Source organism: Rhincodon typus, chromosome 13, assembly GCF_021869965.1.
Source record: "Rhincodon typus isolate 14 chromosome 13, sRhiTyp1.1, whole genome shotgun sequence".
Taxonomy (NCBI): domain Eukaryota; kingdom Metazoa; phylum Chordata; class Chondrichthyes; order Orectolobiformes; family Rhincodontidae; genus Rhincodon; species Rhincodon typus.
The window spans coordinates 19,570,987-19,597,771 of record NC_063344.1 but is presented as its reverse complement, the minus strand read 5'-3'; the positions used below and the strand labels follow the sequence as shown (position 1 = coordinate 19,597,771).

At 40.3% G+C, this 26,785-nt stretch overlaps 1 protein-coding gene across 1 annotated transcript; it reads left to right on the top strand.

Moving 5' to 3' along the window:
* The first annotated feature begins 230 nt into the window (after window positions 1–230).
* LOC109921334 (claudin-11) lies at window positions 231–21,945 on the top strand. The gene is made up of 3 exons (XM_020521357.2): window positions 231–686; window positions 19,156–19,320; window positions 20,549–21,945. Exons 1-3 carry the CDS (start codon window positions 461–463, stop codon window positions 20,791–20,793), a joined length of 636 nt encoding a protein of 211 aa, XP_020376946.1. The 5' UTR covers window positions 231–460; the 3' UTR covers window positions 20,794–21,945.
* The last annotated feature ends 4,840 nt before the right edge of the window (window positions 21,946–26,785 follow it).

The window sequence follows — 26,785 nt, the reverse complement described above, 5'->3', positions numbered from 1 at the left end:
AGTATTATAATCTGTGTTAATCATTATTTATGTGATTTTAGTAAGTACATTTGTTCCCTATTACTGGAATTAGACATGAACAGAAAAAAAAACTATGTTTTTTCCTTTTACTGATTGGCCAGGGAAGTTCCTGCCTCATCGTCCCCTCCCAGTTTTCCTGATTGGTTTGGAGAATTTAAGCTCAGACTTTCTTAGAGTTGGTTTTGGATTCAACCTCACTTTCTGTGATTGTGTTGCTTAAAGGTTTTTGTTCTAAGAAGAACACGGACAAATAAAGGAAGAGTTTCACTTTGAAAACAAGCACAGATCCTATCGTGGGCATCTTGTGTTTCTTGAGAGGTCTTGGAGACAGTGTCAAGCTTTTTATTTTTGGAAGGAATATTTCACGGGAGGAACAGAGCCGGCCTGAAATATTTCCACATTTTTGTGCTAGTGAATTATTCAGTTAGTTGAAGACAGAATGTCATCTGTGTGCCTGCATTTACTGGGATTCATGCTGAGCTCCCTGGGCTGGATCGCTATTCTGATTGCCACCATCACCAAAGAATGGGTTCAGAGCTGCTCAACAGGAGTGAGTGATTGCCTTCATTTCAATGGATTGAAACTGAAGGGACTGTGGACTGAATGTTACCGATCAACTGACAGTTATCACTGCAAGACTCTGACGGACATCCTGACAATGCCAGGTAACTTATCCATCACTATTAGTCTTGTGACAATATTAACTCCACCTCCTTTTTAAATATTCCCCAATGCTTTTTAATTTTTAGACATATATATTTCACCTCTGGTTCCACACTTTTAAACAAATACAATTTGTCCATTCGCTGTCTCTATTTCCTTTGCATCATTTTATCTAATTATTTTTGCTGTGTAATCATCTTTACTTTGTTCCATATTTCCTCCTCCTCTTGCTCCTCCTTTACTTTGTTCCTACTCTGATTTTATACGTTGCCTCAATATCTGGCTCTTAACTTTCCCTGAATGCTTTCAAACCATCAACATATTCTTCAAAGCCACATTGCAGAAGCTAATTTATGACTCCAGCTGATGTTCCACTGATTTACCTGATGAATTAACCCATTTAACTTCAAGTGGTAAAATACTGGGTACAAATTTAATTTATACGTGCCCTTTAATTTTTCCTGTGCTAATCCACACATGGAATATTCATTGAGGTAATTATTCTCCAGTTGAATCTTAATTTGAACTCAAAGAGAACATGAGGACATTCACTAATACTTGCTAACGGGAGGCCATAAATTTTTTTGTAGACACTAACTCAAAACTGGGCAGCAATTTATCAATCTTTCATTCTGCATATTTGTCATTACTTCCCTCTAGGAAGGTATGTGATTATTCTCACTAAGTATTAGTTGTGACTTAATGGGTTGAACTCGAGAAAGAACTTGTAGCTCACGTTCTACTCCAGAGGCTTGTGCCCATAATCCAGGCTAACCCTCCAGTACAATACTGTGAGGAGTGAGTGCTGCATTATTGGGGGTTCAGATTTTCAGATGGGCTATTAAATCGAGTCCCCATCTGCGCTATGAGGGGGATTAAAAGATTCAATGGCACTTTCGGAGTAAGAACACAGCTGTTCACTACGGTGTTCAGCCTCAATATGTAGTGATTATCATATTGCTGTTTGTGGGATCTCACACTGCATGTTTGCTGCATTTGTTACAACGAATGACTACACTGGAAAGGCATTTCATTGGCAGTAAAGCACATTCAGGAATCTTGATAGTGTGAAAGATGCTATGTAAATGTGAGTATACTATTCTATTTCAATCTATTTTCTGCTGATTTAGAATTGTTACTCTTCTGGGTGTAAGTGAGAAATCTTGATTCCAAAACTGTAAATTTGAAATGAAATGGCTTCTGAACAAAGAGACACAGTGTTACAGCTTCTGCCTCAGATAGGAATATGTGGGCACTCTGGCAGATATTATAATTATCTATGGATTTTCAGCAGGCGTATTTTCAGCAAGACTATTAAAACTCTTATCCCATCCCTAATCCCCTCGTCCTTATTCTGCCCTGGTCAAAATTTCATGGTAAAGAATTGAGTGAATGTATAATTGTGTAAATCTCACAGTTCCTGAGATTGCTGCATGATGATTTACTCCAATGTCATATTACACATTATATTTCATAATTCTGTTTGTGCCAAGTATGCAAGATATTGTAACAGACCCAATGAAATTGGCAATTTAGTAATGGTAAAAGGGAGAACATTACCGAGCAATACTGTTTTTGGTGCTCCTACATTTCTGGCACCCTGCTCACTTTCAAAACTTTTTATTTGTTCTGGCCCTCTCATATTTTCTTTGAAACCACTGGTGTTTGCTGTCCCCTGTTTTGATTCTCAATTAGATTTCCAATGTCCCTTTCTTCCTTCATCCTCCCCACTCTGTGATTCCACATCCTTTTGATTTCTGTCTCAGCTCCCCTCACACACTCTCTCCTCTGATCTGACTGCCCAGCTGTCCTGCCTAAACCTGTTCCTCTGGTCTCCCCTATTCACTTATGAAGACAGCACAGAATATGTACACCCTCACTACTTCCATGTTCTCAATTACAAGCATCTCTGCATTGTTTCTTTGTATGCCTTGCCAGCAACATGCCTTTGCCCTCTTTCAGCTTCCCACTTCTTTCTTTGGTCAATCCTGTTAACAAGTTCCACCTCACCAAGTAACTTACAGTTGTTCTTTCAAAAGGACGAATTCCCAGCCTTTAGCTCTCTACCCTCCAGCAAGTACTAGTAAAGTCTGTATAGTCATCTTCTGAGCTTTGATGCCCTGTTGGAACATATGCTTTTATCTTGGCCAATCCTGGAGGTACTCACAGCATGCTCCTTATCTTCAAGTGCAGTAGCACCTATTTGAGCAGACCTTGTGTGCAACTAGTTTAGCCATCCATGACTGACCACCATCACCACAAACAACATTAAAAGGGGTTGAAAAAAATTATATTTCCTTCATTCAACAAGCCAAATGTCCCACCTTGGGGTTGCTCCTGACATATGCAGGGGCAATTGAAGTATTCAACAGGCCATTGGATGATTGTTTGAATAGAAACATTGCAAGAGTATAAGGAAAATGCAGGAGAGTGGCACTAAGACATCATGCTCATTGGAGAGTCAGTATAGACTTGATGTACCAAACTACTGCATCTGTGTTGTAACGATTCTGTGATTCTGAATGATCCTGATCTCAAGTGACTTTTCCAGATATGGCCCATCCCTCTCCACTCTGTCCCTGAGAATACCTCAGCCGCCAGATCGACATTGTCCTTCATTTCCATTGAACTCTCGAGTATTCAAATTCCCTTCCTGACTCTTGGTACTTCATGACTTGAGGAATAGTTCTATCTCAGCCATAGCTCCACTCAATTTCAAAAATGAAGGAAATTTCTCTTCCATTCTGAAAAATTACCTTTTGTTGCAAACTTGCATTGTATCTTTAACTTGCACTTCCTCTTCAAAGTCATTGACTCTTCTCAGCTCCGTACCAGTATTTTCTGGAACTCTACATTTGAATCCCTTCTTTCAGGATTTCATCATACTATCAGGATGGAAATGGCACTTACTACATGGGTGTAAGGGAGGGGTAGTGCCTCTCATTGGTGGGTTAATTGCACTCATTTGAGAGGCTCATCCTGTATTGGTTCTCACCTGCGGCTTCCGTATGACAACAGCTATTAAAACATAGATTTGTGCCTATTTCCCTCAGTGACTTATGGATTTGTCTACCTGGGCATGGGAAGACTGACTCTGGGTGAACTGAGTGGATGAGACCAATTTAAGGTCTAAAAGCTTTGAAATAAATCAGAGTGGTGCTGCGAACACGTCGAATTTTAAAAACGTCATCCTCACCCACAGCTCCTGATTTATCTCAAGATGCTTAGTCTTAAATATCACTGGATGAAGATTGATCCAGATGACAGAGAGAGGTTGATGACAGGCACCTCTCCCTTACTATAATCTAAACCACAGCCAATTCTTTCTCATCATCTTTATATCATTTGTCATTTATGGTTTTGGCAAATGACCCAAATAATGAATGCAGGCATCTTCACCTCAAGGGGTGAACAAAAGACTATAGCCATGATATTCATTAAAAATATATTGGTGTGTTCTCGTCATCACCACCTTTGCAATCTAAGATATGGTTGATCTCACCATCTTCCCCCAATGCCCTTCATACATTTTATAGCTCACTTGCCATGCCCTGGATTGGCTCCTCACTCGCTGAAATTGAGGCCAGATGATCTCCAACAATGGCTTCTTTTGCTGCGTGCACACAGTTATTCCTGGTGCCCCCAAATAACACCGATCCTCCCAATTCCTCCTCTCCCATTTCGGAAGGACACACCACGGCAATTAATCCACAAAATGACAACATCACTACTTTGTTTCTCTCACCATCTCCCCTGCCTCACTGCTGTCAGATTGTGTCTGGCAACTAGTCCTGAATGAGCCTGTTTTTTTCCTTCACAAATGCTGCTAGACCTGCTGAGCTTTTCCAACAACTTTGTTTTTGTTCCTGAATGAGCCACAATTTTCCTCCTCACTATCTCAGACTTCTGCCATTTGATGGATCTGTTTGGCCCCAAGTTGTGTTTCCCATCTCATATCCATGGCATCACAAAAAAAGCACCTACTTCCACTCCATAAGCAGCTGCCTCTGGTCATCTGCTGCAGAAATTCTCATCAATGGCTATTACTCCTTCTCCGATCTTCAACCTTCTGTAAATGTAGTCCACATCAAAATTCTGCTGACCTTAGAAATATCCATTCATTCCTCACATGGAGGGTAAATCGTGACATGGCAAACAACACACATACACACACACACATGCTTTACACCTCAACAAGCTCCATCCCCATCTGATTTAGCTTGGCCTGAACTTCACACCCTGTTAAATACTGCTTGCTAGGAAGCCAATCTTGACTTTTGATTCCCTGACACATCATGGCTGAGTTTGTTTTACCATAGTCATATTACCGGGATTGACAGGATTGTTAATGTTCTATTCTGTTTCCCTGAAACTTTCTTCATTGATACAAAACTGCTTTCTTCTTTTAATGAAAAATGTATTTTCTCTTTAATCATCAGGTAAAATTTTAAATTGTTGATTACATGAAATTGCAATTCATATCACCTTTTTTTCAACTTTGAAAAACAAAATTTATCCATGCTTGGTGGTTTTCTGTTAGAGACAGGGATACTTGGAGTTAACCTCTACAACTCACCTTCTTGAGCTTTGTCCCAGTAGATAATAGGGGGACCTGAAACAGTTAAGGAAGTTTTTTTGAAATGCAAACCTTTAGTCCAATTTCTCAATATGTTGTGACATCTGATGTTTGTAGAAAAATTATTAAATTCTTAAAACTGAGGAGAATCGCTTGCCTTACCATGTCATCCTTGTACAGCTAAATCTTAATATTTTTGGCAAAAGTGGAAGTCATGTTGAGTTTTGTGGAGTGATTATCGCTGCAAAGCCCAACGAATTTTCCCTCTATGTCTTATTAACTCACTGGAATAATTAGCATTTGAGCCTTCACAGTGAGAATCACGTCCAATTCCTATCCCACCTTACTACATGCCATTTCTGAAGAAACTTGTTTCTCATTGGAGGCCCTGGAATTGATGGGCATCCATAGCTTCAGCACTGTATTTAAAAGTACCTGGATGAGCATTATCAGTCCAGAGCTGTACCATGACTTTGAGATAGCAACCCATGGTGAGTTGAGCTGTTAACAATACAGTTAACAAGCAATAACGAGTACCATTTGGGAACTTGACACTGCCTGGTGAGAATCTCTACACGCCGCTTGAGCAAAATGAGCAAGGGATGGATTTAACACATGACCTTGACATTGAGATGGGCCTCATTGAGCATATCACATTCGTATATCACATTGCCTCACATAATCCACACTAAACTGGTAAGGTTTCACCCATGGACTGTGAAACCACTGTCGTCTCTTCTTAAGAAAGAAATAACAGGTGCTCCGCTTAGAATGTCAAGGAGTTATTTTCTCAGCTCACAGTTTAAGTTAAAAGCATTAATACTGAACAATACAGAAATTTATATCCAGCAAACTGAAAGCAGTCACCTGTTGAAACATTTAAAGTCAGTGAAGTTTACAGCATAGAAACAGGTCCTTGAGTTCAACTTTTCCATGCCATCCAGTTTTCACTAGTCCTATTTGCCTGCATTTGGTCCATATCCCTCCACACCTATTCCATCCATGTACCTGTCCAAATGTTATTTGAAATGACAAAATTGTACTCCCCTCCACTACTACCTCTGGCAGCCCAATCCAGCCACTCACAACAATCTGTGTGAAAACATTGCCCCTGTGGGCCCTTTTGTATCTCTCGCCTCTCACCTTAAACATATGCCCTCTAGTTTTAGACTCCCCTACCAAGGGGAAAAGCTGTTGGTTATCTACCTTATCTATGCTTCTCATGATTTTATAGACCTCTATAAGGTCACCCTTCAGTCTTATATGTTCCAGGAAAAAACGGCCCAGCCTATCCAATCTCTCCTTAGAACTCAAATTTTCCAGTCCAGGTAGCATCCTAGTAAATCTTTTCTGCACTCTTTCTAGATTAATAATATCCTTTCTATACTAAGATGATTAGAACTGCATGCAATACTCCAAATGTGGCCTCACCAGTGTCTTGTACAGCTGCAACAAGACGTCTCAATTCCTATACTCAATGCTCTGATCGATAAAAGCAAGCATGCCGAAAGCTTTCTTCATCACCCTGTCTACCTTTGACTCGACTTTCAATGAGTATGAATTTGTATCCCTAGATCTCATTTTTTCTATAACACTCCCCAGGGCCCTACATTGACTGGAGTAAGTCCTGCTCTGGTTTGACCTACCAAAATGCAACACCTTGCATTTATCAAAATTAAACTACATCTGTCATTCCTCAGCCCACTGACCTAGTTGATCAAGATCTTGCTATATTCCCAGATAACATTCTTCACTGTCCACTATACCACCAATCTTGGTGTCATCTGAAAACTTACTAACTATACTTCTTAAATTGTCATCCAAATCATTTCTATAAATGACAAATAACAGTGGACGCAGCATCGGTCCCTGTGGCACACCACTGGTCACAGGCCTCCTGTTTGGAAAACAACCCTCTACAACCATCCTTTGTGTTCTACTGTCAAGCCAATTTTGTATTCAATTAGCTAGCTCCCCCTGGATCCCATGAAATTTAATCTTACGCAACAACCGACCATGCAGTACATTATTAAAGGCCTTGCTAAAGTATATGTAGACAACGTCTACCACACTGCCCTCGTCTACTTTCTCGGTTACCCCTTCAAAAAACTCAATCAAATCGTGAGACATGATTTCACGAGCACAACGACTATCCCAAATGAGTCCTTGCCTCTCCAATTACCTGTAGATCCTGTCTCTCAGAATCCCATCCAACAACTTATTCACCAGAGACGTTGGGGTTGCCGGTTCATAGTTCCCAGGTATTTCCCTGCAGCCTTTCTTAAACAATGGCACAACATTAGTCATCCCCCAGTCTTCAGGTAATTCACCTGTGGCTGTCGATGATACAAATATCTCTGCTCAGTGCCCCACAATTTCCTTCCTAGCCTCCCACAACATCTGGAATACACTTGATCAGGTCCCAGAGGTTTATCCACCTTAATGCGTTTTAGGACTTCCAGCACTCCTCCTTCTGTAATGTGTACTCTCCTCAAGACATCACTATTTATTTCCCCAGCTTACCCAGCATCCATGCCTTTCTCAATGGCAAATACTGATGAGAAATATTCATTTAGGATCTCACCCTCTCTTGTGGCTCCACACATAGATGATCTTGCTGATCTTTAAGACACTCTATCCTCTCACGAGTTACCTTTTCTCTTCATGTACTTGTAGAATCTGTTTGGATTCTCCTTTACATTATCTACCAAAGCCATCTCATGTCCTTTTTAAGCCATCCTGATTTCTCTCTTAAGTGTACTCCAACACCCTCTACACTCCTGAAGGAATTAATTTGATCCCAGCTGCCTATACTTGTCAAAGGCTTCCTTCCTTTCGCTGACCAGGGCCTCAATAACTCCAGTCATCCAGGGTTCCATACTCTTACGGGCCCTTCCCTTCCCACCAGTAGGAACATGCTGGCACTGAACCCTCATTAACTCACTTCTGAAAGCCTCCCACTTTCCAGATGTTCCTTTGCCTGCAAACACCCTCCCCCAATCAACTGTTGAAAGATTCTGTCTAAGACCATCAAAACTGGTGTTGCCAAATTTAGAACTTTAAGTTGTGGACCAGGCCTATACGTTTCCATATGGAATTACTTCCATCATTTGTCCTGCTTTATTTCCCAGGAGGAGGTCAAGTTTTGCCCATTCTCCAGTAATTTAGTCGGCATACTGCATGAGAAATTCTTCCTGAACACACATAACAAATTTCTCTCCATCTAAGCCCTTAACGCTATCACAGTCCAAGTCAATGTTTGGAAATTTAAAATCCCCTACTATTACAACCCTATTATTCTTGCAGCTATCTGTGATCTCCTGCTGACTATTGGTGGGGGTGGGGGGCGCTATAATACACTGCTATCCCCTTTTTATTTCTCAGTTCTACCCACACAAACTGAGTGGACAAGCCCTCAGGAATGTCTTCTCTCAATACTGCCATGATGTTCTCCCTAATCAAAAACACAACTTCCTCTCCTCTCTTGCTTCCCTTCTTTCCTTCATATAGGACCTGTACCCTGGAACACTGAGCTGCCAATCCTGTCCATCCCTCAACCATGTTTCTGTAGTAGCTATCTGTTATATCCCAGTACCACATACCCATCCGTGCCCCGAGTCCATTTGCCTACCCATCAGGCCTCTTGCATTGAAATATAGTTCAATCCAGACTTCCCTTGCTTCCTATCATGCTGTTGCCTGCCTGTCTAGTACTAGGATTACCAACACTGCCTTTATGATTTAACTTGTTCTCATTAACTTCTATACTGTCCTCAACCTTCTCTTTCATCTCCCTCCTGCTCTGGATCCCATCCCTTTGCCAGACTAGTGTAAACCCTTCCGAATGGCTCTAGCAAATCTCCCAGCCAGGATATTGGTCCCCCTCCAGTTCAGGTGCAACCCGGCCCTCTTGTACAGGTCACCTCCATCTCAATGACCCAAGAATCTGAATCCCTGACCCCTGCACCAGCTCTCAAGCCATGCATTTATCTGCCAAATCCTCCTAACAGGTGGAACCGGAAGTCATCTAAAAATTGCTCCCCTTAAGGTCCTGCATTTTAACCTCCTGCTTAACTCCCTATAATCACTTTTGAGGACCTCATCCCTTTTCCAACCTATGTCGTTGTACCAATGTGTACAAGGACCTCTGGCTGGTCATCCTCCCCCTTAAGAATTTCATGCAACCACTATGTGACTCCCAGGTACGAGTAGGCCTTGATCCTCAGCCTATTTATATTTATAAATACCATTATATCAATTCATGCAAATTTATGAAACCTTTGCCAATTAATAAAACCAAACACCATTTTGCTTTTTGTAAATCTTTTTTTAATCTTTTAAAAGTTGCATAATATTTAACATACATGTCAGCTTCTCTTTGCTTTCCAATTGTCAAAACGTGAGTAACAAAGGCACAAAAATATTATCAAATTGTTATCCATTCCTATGAACTGCCACACAGTAAGATAAAAGATCATTTAGACGACCGCTATTAACATTCTTCAGATTGCTATTATGCTGCTGAATAGCAATAGCGCTCCCATTTTCTCATACATTCCAGTAACACCAGGATGATTCCATTCCAAATTATTTCTGTCTGTCTCATGTCTGAAACTAGAGACCTTTATATAATTTACAACAACCATAATATTACTATGACCAGAACATGAGTCTGATGTTCACATGTAACATGTTAATTAACGTCAATAATTCAGACTCCAGGCACTAGGAATGGGCAATAAATGCTGACCTAACATGCAAAGGCCACATTCTGTTATTGAATAAAAGAAGAAGATGTTTTACAAACCAAACACAATATAAAGCACATAAAGTAAAGCAATAAAAAGTAAATAGTATATTTTTTTCCTTTTCATTCATCGGATGCCTTTCCAACTGATGTAAAAAAAATGATAAACCCTTCAGCTTTCACAGTTAAACCAAACTATTCTGATAAAAGAAGAGGAAATATGGCAGAGTTACAGCCAGTGGAACTAAAGCAGTACACTGCAATTTGGCAGTTTTTACAAAAGAACAGGGATACAATCTTTTCTTTTTTAAGTTATCCCATTCTAGATCATTTTATTATTTGTTAATGTTTGCACAAAATGCAATTACTTACTATACTCAATCTGTAAATTTCTCCCAATCTGTTGGATCTCTTTAATATCTTGAAAGTTGTGATCAAATTATTGCTTATTTAACCTGTAAAGTCCAGACAATGCAACCCTAGTTTATTTAATCTCTTAAATAAAAGGAAAATACTGCAAATGTTGGAGATCTGAAATGAAAACAGAAAATGCTGGAAAAACACAATAAGTCTAACAGCATATGTGGAGCAAAAAACAGAGTTAATGTTTTGAGTGTAATGTAACCCTTCTTCAGAATCTATCGGACTGAAACATTAACTCTGTTTCTCTTTCCGAGGATGCTGCCAGACCTGCTAAATTTCTCCAGCATTTTCTGTTTTTACTTACCCTCTTCTTGGGGGTTAAGCCTTAGATTCCAGATACAATTTTGGTCAATACATGTTACATTCTTTCCACAACCAACACGTCCTTCCTGTGAAATGGTTCCCAAAACAGTTCACATTGTTCCAAATGTGGTTTAGCTAGAGTTTTGTATAGCCAAAGCATGACATTAGCTCCGCTGTATTGTTGTCCTCTATATATTATAAAGGTCAAGATCTAACTTGAGCCTTTATCCATTTCTGTACTGCTTTTGGTCATTTATATAAATGATTTGGATGTGAATCTAGGAGGTATGATTAGTAAGTTTGCAGATGACACCAAAATGGCTGGTGTAGTGGACAATGAAGAAGATTATTTCAGAGTACATAGAAACATAGAAGATAGGAGCAACAGGAGGCCATTCAGCCCTTTGAGCCAGCTCCGCCCTTCTTCACGATCATGGCTGATCATCCAACTCAATGGCCTAATCCTGCTTTCTCCCCATAACCTTTGATCCCATTCATCCCAATTGCTATATCTAGTCACCTCTTGAATACATTCAATGTTTTGGCAACAATTACTTCTTGTGGTAATGAATTCCACAGGCTCACCAAAATGTCTCCTTATCTCTGTCCTAAATTGTCTACCCTGAATCCTCATACTGTGACCCCTGGTTCTGGACACACCCACCATCAAACATCCTCCCTGCATCTACCCTGTCCAGTCCTGTTAGAATTTTATACTTCCCTTGAGATTCACCCTCATTTGTCTGAACTCTAGCGAAAACAATCCCAACCTAGTCAATCTCGTCTCATATGTCAGACCCGCTATCGCCAGAATCAGCCTGATAAACTTTCGTTGCACTCCTCGAAAACAACAGCATCCTTCCTCAGAAAACTGCACACAACATTCTAGGTGTGGCTTCACCAAGGCCCTGTAGAACTGCAACAACACATCCCTGCTCCTGTACTCAAAATCTGTCACATTGAAGGCCAACAACAGGACCTTGATCACATGGGCGAATGGGCCGAGGAGTGGCAGATGGAGTATAATGTAGATAAATTTGTAGATAATGTAGATAAATAAATGTGAGGTGTTGCATTTTGGAAAGGCAAATCAGGGCACGACTTACAAACTTAACGATAGGGCCCTGGGAGTGTTGCTGAACAAAGAGACCTAGGGGTGCATGTTCACAGTTCTTTGAGAGTGAGTCATAGGTGGACAGGATGGTGAAGAAGGCATTTGGCAGGCTTGCCTTCATCAGTCATAATGTTGAGTATAGGAATTGGGATGTCATGTTGTGGCTATACAGGACATTGTTGAGGTATCATCTGCAGTACTGTGTTCAATTCTAGTCACCCTGTTGTAGGAAGGATATTATTAAGCTGGAGAGGGTTCAGAAGAGATTTACCAGGATATTGCTGGGACTGGAGGATTTAAACAATAGGGAGAGGTTAAATAGGCTAAGGCTTTTTCTCCCCTGACGTGTCAGAGACTGGTCGGTGACCTGATAGAGGTTTATAAAATCATGAGGGCATAAGATGAATAGCCAAGGTCTTTTTCTTACAGTGGGGAAGTCCAAAACTAGAGGACATAGGTTTAGTGAGAGGGGAAAGATTTAAAAAAGACCTGAGGGGTAACTTTTTCATGGAGAGGGTACAGCATGTATGGAATGAGCTGCCAGAGGAAATGATGGAGGCTGGTACAATTGCAACATTTAAAAGGCATCTGGATGGGTATATGAACAGGAAGGGTTTGGAGGGATATGGGCCAAATGATAGCAAATGGGACTAGGTAAGATTGGCATATCTAGTCAGCATGAATGTTTGGACCAAAGGATCTGTTCTCATGCTATATGACTCCATGACCCTATGACCTAGCCATGACATTTTAATAATTTATGTATGTGGATTCCCAAATCTCTTTTAGATCTCCATTGTTTCTATCTTTTCACCATTTAGAAAGCACTCTGTTCTGTCCTTCATTGATTCAAAATGGATGTAATTCACTTTCCCTACTTTGAACCATTCTTCAGAATTTTGACTATTTGCTTACTTTATAAATAACACTTTGCTGAGTTACCATCTGCATTGCTTTTCATTCTGCCTATTTTCGTGTCATCAGTAAACTGCTCAAGCTAAAGTAAAATAAAACCACACTTCTTTAATTTAAACAGTATGAAGCGACAGAAGTTTTTTTAAATTCAAATTCTGTTAAAACAAAGTGCTTTGAATTGATTTTCCACCAGTCACGTTGGCAACTGTAACTTCAACGTTGAAGCTTATCTTTTATAAAACACGCTCTGTGGTGCCTTTCCACAATTATCCAAGTAAATTTTAATTAAAAATAAATCTACAACAATGTCTTTCATTTAAAATGCATTTCAAAGTTTTCCTCAGTTCTGGGTGCGTAATCTTAAATTAAAACAAGCACACAATCAAATGCATTCAAATGTTCGTTCAATTTAGAAATACTGATTCCTTTATGGGTAACTATGACAACACAAAATATAAACTCAATATAGGGCTTTTTTAAAAGACAGGCTTTTAAAGAACAGTTATGCTGCAATTTCTTAAACATTTAAAGACAGGAAAATCTTCACACACTTCAGAGAAACACACATACACACACACGATTATCTCATGCAATCACAAGCTTGGTAACATTTGTCTTTGGGTAAGGTCCTGGGCCTCTGTCATCTCTTTTAGCAAAAAAATTTATTCTGTTCTTGGCTTCTGTTTCCATGGTGATGGTGCAATCCAGGCACTTGATGTTAGCAAGTATTCTAACAGCATCAACGTTTAGAGCACAGAAATTAAGTGAAGATGATTTATAATTGACTATATTTTGAAAGTTTACAGGAGTTCCATGCATTTCTCTATTCAGAAGAAAGTTTCCCTTGTTCTTGAGTGACTAGACGTGTGTTTTGCAGCATTTCCAATGCATTCAAAATGTTGAGTCAGAAGAAAATCCACAGCATTTTGTTTCTCCTAAATAAAAAGCTTTCCAGCAAAAACTGTAGAACCATTTAACTTTTAAAATGTTTAATCCACAAAAATATCCTTTGAGCTCATATTCTTACAGAAAATAAAGGTGGAGGAGCCTCAACTGAAGTTTAGATAAAGAAGCCCAGGTGGCTGACTGGTCTGATTCTGTGATATCGCAGATTATATGAATATTGAGCAATGAACTTAGTTCTGAATATACTGAACCAGCCTCACCTGACAAAGTTTAACACTCATGGTCCTGCAAGAAACAAGCCACACTCTACACTAGAAACCATAATGAAGCAAAGAAGAGAGCTTCAATTTACAGAGCCTCTTACAACCTCAGAATGTCCAGTATGCTTGACAGCTAATGAAGTATATTTTCAAGTGCAGTTACTGTGGCAACAGGGAAGTGTGGCCACCATTTTGCACACAGCAACACCCCACAAACAGCAATAATATAACCTGTGGTTCCTTGTGATTTTGGTTGAAAAACAAATATCAGAAAATTCTACTATCAGTGAAATGATGTCAGGTGTTTTATATTTACTGAGATGACAGACAAGTCCTTGTTTCAACATCTCATCTGAAACATGACATCTCAAATGGTGCGGCATTCCCTCAGTTGTGTTCTAGGAGGATCAGTCTGGATTAGGGCCTTAAAACCACTGGAGTAGGAATCGAACACACAGTCTTCAAACTCACAGAACCACGATTTACCAATGCCTCTTGCTCCCTGATCTCTCTTAGTTTTGTGACTACAATGTGCTGTGCTTTCCACAGACAGTGGACAGCTAGATGGGGAAAGTCCCATACCTGTTTTCAACAAACCTTTCCAACCACAATTCCACCATCACGGATAAAATAATGGCTCATAACCCTTTTAATTTGCTGCAGTTCCCAGTTATTATTCCAAGCGTAGGTCAAGGTAAAGATAGCACCGTGTGAGTGAAATTGTGGCTGAAGTCAATGCTTTTGCAGCTGTAGTTGTGTAATCCGTGAAAGCGTGATAGCAGCTGGGTTCTGCACTATACGACCAAAGGAAATGAGGCGAGCTGAAGCAACTTAAAGGGGCATGAACTTGGCAAAAATCAAAGAACGTTTGGCAAAGATTTTCATTTGTTTTTTGTTTGTTTGAAAGTAAATAATTAATAATCATTGTGACGTTATGCTATTGGCATTGAATAGGTGAAAATGCAAGTTACTTTGCCCTTTACCGACAAGCCATTTATTCAGCAGTCAGTCCAATCCCAGCATCAACAATGTGGTGATCAGGTTTCCTTTCGTATTGTCTATGGGTTTTATATTATAGCGTGTCTGGCTTTAAGATATTCACCATCTGTCTGCCTGACTGACTTGGTCTCTCTTCATTTTTCTGTCTACCCTGTTTAATTTTATTGATACCCCGTCTCTTTCTTTTTTCCCTCATGGTCTTGATATACCTCTCTTTTTCCTCATTTGTCCATCCAAATGCTAACCTTCAGTTCTATTCTTCGACACTTTTCACTTTTCTCGCTAGCTTGATCCTTGTACATTTCTGTATGATTCACCTTCTCCCTTCCTTTCACGCTTTGTCTCACCTTGGTATTACGTTATTTTCTTTTCACTGCCCCATTTCCTGATTTACAGAAAAAGGTGATCTTCTGTCCCAGAATGTGAAATGACATTGTGTGACCTCCTGTCCCAGTATGTAAGAGGACAGCCTGTGGCTCACTGTTCCAGAATGTGAAGGGATATTGTTCTGACCCACTGTCCCAGAGTGTGAAATGACAGTGTGTGATACATTGTCCCAGAAGGTGAGACGGCAGTCTGTGAATCACTGTTCCAAAGTGTGAAGGGACAGTGTTGTGAACCATTGTCCCAGAGTGTGAGAGTCTATGAGTGAGCTACTATTGTAGAGTGTCAGAGGACAGTGCATGATCCACATGGACAGTGTGTGATCCACTGTGAGGCAGCAGTGCTAACCATTGATCCATCATGCTATCTCAAGCCACCATGCCACCCCCAAATATCTGAGAGGTCATCCCCTTACCCTTCTGTTTCAAAGCCAAAAGAGACAAATCTTTGATGGTTTGTATCATCATTGGAAATCTTGTTTGCACTTTCTTTGGTGCCTCTATATCCTTCGACAATTAGCACACTAAGGTTCAACTAAGGTTCAGTACAAGTTTAATGTAATTTCTTTAGTTTTCAATGCCATCTTTTTGAGAGATAAACCCAAGTTCTCTGTTTATTTTTTAATGGTTTTATGAATCTGTACCAGATTGTGAAAGGACATGCCTGACTCACTTCAAAATGCAACCCTATGGATCCAAATTCTTCCCATATCTCAGGCTCTTCTCAATGTGCTTCTGAAGCACCTCACTCAAAACACCCTGCTCCCTTTCTCATCCCAATATCAAGGACAATTCAGTGAGCTACATTACAGAAAACAATTTCAAGCATTATTTTAAATTCTGGACCTACTATAGTCACATCCTATTTCTGTCTGATGATCTAACAGGAAATGTGCTGGAACTAGATGAATCAGTCAATGTTGGGATTTCCTTTCCTAGCTTTGAATGTCTTCCTTCCATACACGTCGCATAGGACAGATAATCCTCAAACAGTTAGGTCAAAAAGAGTGAGCAGCACTCAGCCCTTAGTGAAAGATAGGGGTTTTAGTTGTTCAATAGTCATATAGATTGCAAAAGTCCAATGGTGAAAATGCTTAAAAGTTTCAGAAGTTTATTTTGTCTGCTTTCCAATATGACACTCCTATTTTGCAATGAAGGTGCTAATGCTTTCTGGAACACTAATTTGTCACTGTTGTGTTGACCCCCTCTAAACCCACTCACTTCTGCAACCAAGCAATCATTATCCTTGTCTGAACCAGGATTTCCAGGCTATGTACGATTTATGTAACATTAAGTGTAACTACATAAACTAATTGAAACAACTCGAATAAGGCCAGTATACTGTCACCAAGTCACCATTTATTCTCACGTGGGGAGTCCTCAACACTCATCCAGCTCCCTCAGAGGCAGATCTCAAGAGTGAATGTTTGATACGTCTGTTCATATCTGTCAGACAAGGCTCCCTGATTGGACTAAATTAACAGCCCCAATCACTGAACTCATATAATCACTACACTAATTATATTATTTAGTGTATATAAATAATTATTTAGTATAAATAGTAAAATGTAATTGGTATATCATTACATGGCAAGGTAATGCACTCAATTCCAACCCTTTACACATACGAGACCCTTGTTTTTCCAGTTTAAAAAAAGCAGCTAAAAAGTGGAAAGCAAGATAGGCAAAGGGAAGATTGCATGGGAAGAAAGGACTGAAATAAATGGAAGGGAAGGAAGAACGTTGGAGGGAAAGGAGAGATAGAATGTCACTAGGGACATTGGGCGCCTTGGAATAGGTGAGCAGGATGGCATGGGAAGAAGACGTCTGACAGGGAGGATTGAAATGGATTGGTTGTGTAGAGTATGGTAGGGATATCACAGGAAGAAGTGAGTGGCAGGGTCATTTAAGAACCATAGAAATAATACAGCATGGAAGGGGTTATTTGGCCCATCTAGTCCATGCTAACCCAAAGACACCTAGATGCCCTTTCTAAAACTTCTTTCAGCACTCAAGGTGCAGATCCAGATGCTTTTTGAAAAGTTTTAGGGTTTCTGCATTCAATACCAACTCAGGCAATGAATTCCAGACACCCACCACTCTCTGCATAAAAAGTTTTTCCATATGCCCCCTCTAATCCTTCTGCACTAAGCTTGAATCTATGACCCCTGGTGTTTGAACTTTCTGTCAAGCGAAACAGGTTCGGCCTGTCTACTCTATCTCTGCCGCTCATAATTTTGTACACCTCAATCATATTGCTCCTCAGCCTTCTCTGTTCCAAGTAAGCAACCCCAACCTCTTCAATCTCTCATCATTGCTACAATTATCCAGTCCAATTAAGATTCTAGCAAATCTACTGTGCACTCTTCTCCAGAACAATTATGTTCTTCCTGTAATATGGTGACCAGAATTGTAGACAATACTCCAGCTGTGGCCTCACCAGCGTCTTATGCAGTTTCACCATTATATCCCTACTTTTATATTCTATACCTCTGCCAATGAAGGAGAGCATTCCATTTGCCTTCTTTACAATTTTACCTACCTGTACGACAACCTTTAGGGACCTGTGCACCTGCATACCAAGATCTCTCACTTTATCCACACCTCCTAGTATGTTCCCATTTATTTTGTGTTCTCTTTTACTGTTTGACCTAACACTTAGCAGAGTTGAACTCCATCTGCCACATTCCTGCTCACTCCACCAATCCATCTGTATCATTTTCGAGCTTACAGCTATCCTCTGCACTATTTACTACGCAGCCAATTTTTGTCTTGTCTGCACATTTCCCAGTTGTGCCCCCCACGTTCAAGTCGAAACCGTTAATGTATGAAACAAGCAACAGGGGTCCCAACACCAAGCCCTGTAGAACACTACTTGAATTAGCTTTCCATTTTTCATGAGGGCAGCCATCAGCCACTGCCCTTTGTTTCCTGTCACTAAGCTAACCTTGGATCCAATTTGACACATTACCTTGTATCCCATGGGCTTTTACTTTTTTGACCAGTCTGCCATGTGGGATCCTGTCAAATGCCTTACTAAAATCGATGTAGACAACATCCACTGCACTACCCACACAATGCTCCTAATATAGCCAAATTCCTTCTAAAGTTATCATTCAATCTACTCCTACTACCCTTCCAAGCAATGCATTCCAGTTCATGACAACTCCCAACACAGAAAATTTCTCCTAATGTTCCTCACAAACATTTTGGCAATTAAAAATGATATTTGATGACTTCCCTCCTGCAATTATTTGTCCCTATTCTCTTTCTTAAAGACTTCATAATTTTAAACACATCTGTAGAAACTTTTATTAACCTTCCTTGCTCTTAACCAAACAATGTTAGCTTTTCAGATCTCTCTACTCTCTCATCTTTTCAAATATTTTGGTAAATCTCTCCTGCACCTCTCCAAGATCTTGACATCGTTCTGAAAGTGCAGTGCCCAGAATTGGACACAATGCTTCTGCTGAACTGTAATCTGTGATTTATAAAGATTGAATCCAAGTTTCATTTTGTGTATGTTATGCCACTTTTTATAAAGCTATGGATCCCAAATTCTGCCACACATTACATTGTCTCACCATCTTCAAATTTTTCAACGAGCTAGAACAAACTGATGGGCCAAATCACCATCTTTGATACCATAAAGTATCATGATCCTCTGATTCTATCCCTCATACGCTGAACCACCATTAAGAATAAACTAAAAATAAAAACTAGCCCAGCCAGTGATGTCTCTCTTCAAATCAATAGCAGCTTAACTAATCAGCTCACTTGGTATTGACTGATCTCCACTATCTCTGAAATGGGTATATAAATGATAGCTGTTTCTCCCTCACACAGCCTATCTGCAGACCAGCCGAGCCCTGATGATCACTGCCTCCATTCTGGGACTGCCAGCAACTCTCCTCATACTCACATCATTACCATGTATGCGGTTTGGAACCGAATCCCATTCTTCCAAGCACAAGCAATCCTTGCTGGGTTCCATTCTCTACATATTGATGGGTAAGTTACAGATCACCAGAGTGTCTCAGTAGTTGATTATTAAGCATGGAGATATGAACCATCATTCAGTAGACAGTGCTGGGGCCAGCCTTCTCGCGGCCTAATTATTTCTGTTTAATGGGCAAGCTCTCTTCTATCTGGAGAAAATGTGCAAAAAAGAGAAGTTGCTCTTTGTCACTGCACATTCACATTACTAATACATTAACAGTTTCATTGGAAAACAAGATCATTACAAAATGGATGGCTGGTTCACCAGTATCCAGATCAACTACTGGGAAAGATGTACCCCCACATCACCACTTCCAGTCATTCCAAGATCTCAGTGAGAAAGGAGTTGAGTCTCATTGAGAGTTAGCATATCTAATTTCATTCTCTGATTTGGATTGAGCCCAGAGTTGAACAAAAGAGTGAATATCCACTTCTCTTCAGCTTTGACATGGAATCAATGCGGAGCATGGTCAGTCCAGTTCCATGCAACTGTGTGCCCTGTACATAAAACTGTGCTATTCAGACAACCTCACTTAGAGAGAACTGTGACAGAAATCAGATTATTCTGTATTCCGTCTGTTTATCTAAGTGGTAGTCCCTTACCCTCTCATCCTCTCCGCTGTCTGGTGAGTGATTATAGTTACCAATCCGTAAATAGTTCATGGGTCCTTAGACCTTCGCATGAAATGGATCTCTCCTTTAACTGATCTCACTCTGAAGAATGCTTGGGGTCAGCTGCAACTGACTGGTAGAACTATAGTTTTCAAGTCCTTCCCAGACTTGAGCACAAAATTTAGATTGGTAAGCCAAGCTCCACTTGCTGTCTCAGGTGTACACAAGGGATTTTGTGTTGTTATTTTGAAGAAGAGCAAATGACTTCTTGCTGGTGCCTTTGAAAGCATTTACCTCTCAACCAATATCACTGAAACAGATTATTGGAACATTATCTCATTGCTATTGGTGGGATCTTCCTACCTAAATATTAACTGCCATGTTTTCTTCCTTGCAACAGTGACTAATTTCAGTAAAGGACTTAACTGACGGCAAAGTGCTTTGGAACATCTTGCGGTCAAGAAAAGCACTATTGAAATGCAAATTGCTTTGTTTTATTTGATAAGGCCCCGGTTGGGCAGGGAAAGCAACAGTTGAGATTGGGAAGTGATTTAGAAGTTATTGTTTGGAAGACATTGTCAAAGATGCTACATAAATGCGTGGTCTTACTTGTGTTTGTATTTTACAGCAATCTGTGCAGCTGTTGCCACAATCTGGTTCCCAGTGGGAGTCCACCAAAATGCACGGCTCTTCAATTTCGGCTACTCTCTCTTTGTGGGTTGGATAGGCACCATGCTGTGTCTGCTCGGTGGAACAGTGATTGCATGCTGCACTGGCCCTTCACCACAGCGCCAGGAAAACCAGTATTACCCCAATTCACAAGGCTCCAACTCTATAACAAACCCGACACATGCCAAAAGTGCACACGTCTAAGGAACAAGGAGAAGCCCTAACATCAAGGGACTGGTAAAACCCATGACAAATATCCACCTTAAAATACCCTCTCTCCTGACTTGAAGGACAATGCAGATTGAAGTTCTACTTCACATTGAATAGAAAAAGCAACCCTTGTTTGTGATTTTTATTGCCATCTTGTCATGGATAATGTTAAATTATGGAAACCATTAACTCTTGCCTCAGTGAGAAAAAATGTAAAAACTAATATCCAATCTCATGCATCAAATCTGCAGATTAGCAAGATCCAGTCTGGATTCATTCAGATGTGTCAGGTTATGGATTTGAGACATTATAAAAGTTAAATAGTTATTGATTGATTACTGACCTAAGCTGTATTTGTCAGTAAAGTATAAAAGAGAGATAGCAGGCTTGTAACTCAAACAGTATTATGCAGCCTCTCAATTGCCAATTGGGAATAACCTTCAAAACTAAACTAAAAATCTGAAAGTATGCTGTTGTTCTTTACCTAGACCTTTATTTAGTCTCTGATCCCTGCTGGCTTGCACAGGTCCTGTACTTCTGTTCGGCGTCAGCAAATTTGCACGTAACTTGTTAACTACGATGGAGCCTCAAAAAGAGGAAGGGAACAATGAGGATCAATGGGATCGTGAGGGGAGGAAGCAGTGGCTGTAAAAGTATCCCCAAACTGCTGGAAGACCAAATTTAAAAGATTAGGAGATATATTCCAGGATATTAGGAGTAAGAAAATAAGCCAAATAGAACATATTCATCAAAGGGCTAATTGATCTTTTGAAAAAGTTACAAAGAGAGGACATTGAAGTGGACAATGTAAATTGTGTCAAGGGAACTGGATGATTTGAGTGAGATGGTGGATAGGAGTTTGATAGGGTTGGTCTGACGTATTGAATTGTGACATGAGTTATTTGAAATTCTTTTGCATCATGCAACACTTTTCTTTTAGACCATGCAGATTTATTTTCTTGTTAGCTCCACATTCTGTCGTATATATAAATGTGAAAATTTATCAAAAGCAATGAATATTTCCTCAGTTTCTGTTAAACAATGAAATCAATTGAAATCAAGGGGAGCTGACCTTGAGCAATAACTGGACAGTGCAAATTACCCATAAAACACAGGGCTAGGCAGATTGGATGCAGGGATAATGTTTCCCCGGCCAGTGGGGTGAGGGGAAGGGGGGCTCATTCGGTAGGGTGTGGGGGAGAGGAGCAGAATAAGGGGTCACTGTTTCTAAATATGCCATAGGCCATTTCAGACTGAGATGAAGGGAAATTTCTTCAGCACAGGATGGTGACCATTTGGAATTCTGTACCACAGAAGGCTGTAAAGGCCAGGTCACTGAGTATATCTAAGGCTAAAGGTGTCGAGGGATATGCGGAAGAGAGCATGAGTCAGGCATTGAGAGAGAAAATTGCCCTTTTTTTAATTCATGTGTGGGATTTGGGCTTCGCTGCCTTAGCCAGCATTTATTGCCATCCCTACTTGCTGTTGAGAAGGTAGTAGTGACTTTTCTCTTGAACCACTACAGTCCATTTGGTATAGGTGGACCCACAATGCTGATGGGACAGTTTCAGGATATTGACCCAGTAACAGTGGAGGAATGGTGGTATATTTCCAAGTCAGGATGGTAAGTGGTTTGGAGGGGGACTTGTAGATGTTCATGTTCCTGTGTATCTGCTGCACTTGTCCTTCTAGATGGTATTGGTCATGGGTTTGGAAGGTGCTATCTAAGGAGCCTTGTTCAGTTTCTGCATGGAATAGCTTCTATTGAGCATTGGCAGTGGAGGTAGTGAAAGTTTGTGGATGGAAGGCCAACCAAGCAGATTGTTTTGTCATGGATGGTGTCAAGCCTGTTGAGCATTCACACAAGTGTGAATTGTTCCTTCACTCTCCTGACTTGTGCTTTGTAGATGATGAACAAGATTTGGAGAGTCAGGTGGTGAGTTACTCACTGCAAGGTTCTGAGGCACTGACTTGCTCTTTTAGCCCTCAGTATTATAAGTGGCTGGTCTAGTTTGGTTTCTGATTGATCCCCAAGATGTTGAGAGTGAGTGATTCAGTGACAGTATGCCTTTGAAAGTTGAGGGGTGATTGTTAGATCATCTCCTGTTGGAGATGATTATTGCTTGTCACTTGTGTGGTGTGAATGTTACTTGCCACCTGTCAGCTCAAACCTGGATATTGTCCAGGTCTTGCTAGTTTAGATATGGAATGTTTCAATATCTGAGGATATCTGAATGGTCGTGTGATTTGATGGGCTGAATGGCCTATTCCTGCTCCTATTTTCTGGGTTTTGTGTGCCATATCTAACATTTAATTGATTTAAAAAGGCACTTTATGAGATGCCACATTTTTCTGATGACATACAGTTTGACATGAAAAACAAAAGTACTGAAACCATTAACTTGTCACGGCCTTTAGATTCTGATTAATCTCTTCCAGATTTAAAATGTTGTACCTATCCGTTTCATGAATTGACAGTGTAGGGAGGGTCACATATACTGGCTTAATTTTTTTTTCATTCGTTCATAAAATGTTCGCATAAAAACCAGCCTGTACTTTCCATCACTAGTTGCCCTGGAGAATTTAGTGCTGCCACCCTGTTTTCCAGAACTTTAGTGCAGAAACCTGCCTATGGAGATAGCAGCTTTAGTTGACTGCACATTGGACATTTTCATAGATCTACTCACTGTTTGTTAGTACAGAACTTGAGTATTACCAAAAAGAGAGAGTCAAAGCTTTTTTGTCTTGCACTTATCAGGACAATTTGCAAGAATCCCAAAAAAGTGGAATACCAATATTTATACTTTGTGAGGGAAGAGTGCTGGCATGGAGAATTCACCAATTAATGACAATTGACAGTTACCTGTCAGGCTTTATTTAAAATTTAAAACAGGCATGTTGAATCAGATTGTCAAGGCATTGCCCCGAGAAATGCACCAGTGAATGGCTGTGACTTATTTTGTCTTTATTCAGCAATACTCAAATATATATTCATAAAATTGGATCAGCAATCATTGCCTTGGCTTTATCTGAAATATTGTGTTCTCAGACATGAATGGATTTTCTTATGAGCTGTTAAGCAATTTGGACTTTTACTAACTGGAGTGCAAAAGAATGAGTGGTGACCTGATTGAAACTTATTGGATTCTTCAGGGGTTTGTCAAGGTAAATGCAGAAAAATTATTTCCTCTTAGGGGATAGTCCAGGACCAGAGACATCTCAGAATGAGGTGTCAACCATTTCTTGTAAAAACAATGTTGTGTAGGAATTTCTTCTGTCAGAGGTAGTGTACCTGAAGAACACCTTACCACAGAGGACTATCAAGGCTGAGTCATTGGATATATTCAAGGCCGAGATAGACAGATTTTTTTAATCAGGAAGGGAATCAAGAGTTATGCTGACAAGGAAGGAAGGTGAAGATGAGGATTGTCAGATCAGCCATGATCTCACTGAATGGTGGAATAGACTCAATGGGCCAGATGGTCCACCTCTGTTTCTGATTGAACATGTTAAAATGGAGATAAAGTTAAGGAATTCAAAATCATAAGGGTTTCAAATAAGAAGTCATTGCTTCCATTTGAAGGAAGTTCACTAATTAGGGAACACAGATGAGTCAAAAAAAGGACAAAATAAGGAAAATTGTTTCTAAACAATGAGTTATTTTGATTTAGGATGCACCACTTTAATGGATATTGGAAGCAGATTCACTAGTAACTTCAAAACAAAATTGGATACAGACTTGAAAGAGAAAAATGTGCAGGACTCTGAGTAAGGAGCAGGAGACTGGGTGTAACTGAATAAGTCTATCATGATCCAGTACAAGCATAGTAGACTGAATGGTTTCCTCCCCTACAATGATAAAGAAAATATAGTTTACATAAGGTTGCAGACTTGCTCGCTGAGCCCGTGTATTTGGTTGCAGATGTTTCATCTAAGGTAACGTCCTTAGTGCACCTCTGGTGAAGCATTGGTGTTCTGTCCCGCTTGTTATTTATATGCCTTGGTTTGCTGGGGTGGATGACTTCACTTCTGGTTCTGTTTTACAGTGGTTTATATATCAGGTCCAGTTTAATGTGTTTGTGAATGGAGTTCTAGTTGGAATGTCAGACCTCTAGGAATTCCCTGGCGGCTAGTTTGTGTTCATGTATTCTTATTGTCAGTTTTCTTCCTGTTTGGCCTATGTAATGTTTCTCACAGTCCTTGCATGGTATTTCATATATTATGTTAGTTTTAGTTGGTTGTGGGTGTGGGATCTTTTATGTTCACCAGTAGCTGTCACAGCAAAAAAAACAGCACAATCCACCATTACCTCCACAACAGACCACAACCAGAAGACATGACATAGCCAGACACACTAGTCACCCTAGCATACATCAAAGACATATCAGAGATAACCACTGACTACTCAGTCCCCTAGGTAACAGGGTAGCCCACAAACAAACAACCATCCTGCGATAGCTCCTGATGAATATAAAGAATCCCAAACCAACAACCAATAAAACTAATGTAATATACAAAATACCATGCAAGGACTGAGAAAAACATTACATAGGCCAAACTGGAAGAAAACTGACAATAAGGATGCATGAATACCATGGCACAGTGGTTAGCACTGCTGCCTCACAGCTCCAGGGACCCGGGTTCAATTCCCAACCTTGGGTGACTGTCTGTGTGGAGTTTGCACATTCTCCCTGTGTCTGTGTGGGTTTCCTCCGGGTGCTCCGGTTTTCTCCCACAGTCCAAAGATGTGCAGGCTAGGTGGATTGGTCATACTAAATTGCCTATAGTGTTCAGGGATTTGTACATTTCGGTGGGTTACAGGGGATGGGTTTGGGTGCTCTGAGGGTCAGTGTGGACTTGTTGGGCTGAAGGGACTGTTTCCACACTGTAGGGATTCTATGATTCTATAACTAGCCACCAAGAGACATGACCAATTATCACTGGTCTCAATACACACTGACAAAGAAGGACACGAATTTGACTGGGACAACACATCCATAATAGCACAATCCAAACAGAGACTTGCCAGGAAATTCCTGGAGGACTGGCATTCCAACTGGAATTCCATCAACAATAAAGATGTGGAATTAACAATCTAATGATGACCGCGAATCCATTGTCGATTGTTGGAAAAACCCATCTGGTTCACTAATGTCCTTTAGGGAAGGATAACTGCCATCCTTACCTGGTTTGGTCTATAAGTGACTCTAGATCCATAGCAATGTGGTTGACTCTGAACTGCCCTCTGGGCAATTAGGGATGAGCAATAAATGCTGCCTAGCCAGCGACGCCCTCATCCCGTGAATGAATAAAAACAAAACAAACACATTGAACTGGACATGATATGCAAACCACTGAAAAACAGAACTGCAAGTGATGCCAACCACCCCAGCAAACTGACTCATATAAATAACAAGCAGGACAGAACACCAACACTTCAATGGAGGTGCGATGACAAAATGTCTGCAATCAAACACACTGTCTCAGCTAGCAAGTCTACAACCTCAATCACAACCTGAGCTACAAATCTTCTAAAAAGCTTTTATAGTCTACATAGCTACCACAAGTATTTTGAGTTCCCATTATAATCGTTGGTACAGGAAATTAAAATCGGAATATATAAGTAAGACTAGGATGCATGATGTTAATGCAATTTACAAGCCCAGGTACAATATCCATTCTCCACTAAACTCACATCTGCCTCGACTCTGTTCTTACATGTTACCAATAGGCAGTGTGTTATTTATTTGTGTTCCCAATCAGATATTTCTATAACTCAGTTTTGAAAGATACAGTTTCTCCTAGAAGATTTTTCCATATGTCTACCACATTGGGTCGGAGGAGGATGGGAAGGTGTGCCAACTGATCTGTATACTGCTAGCAAATGTATTGTAAATAATATGCCAACACAAGATTGATCATGTTGATTACAGATGAAGGAACACAATATGAATAAAACCATGCAATGATAGTTAGACTGGTTTGT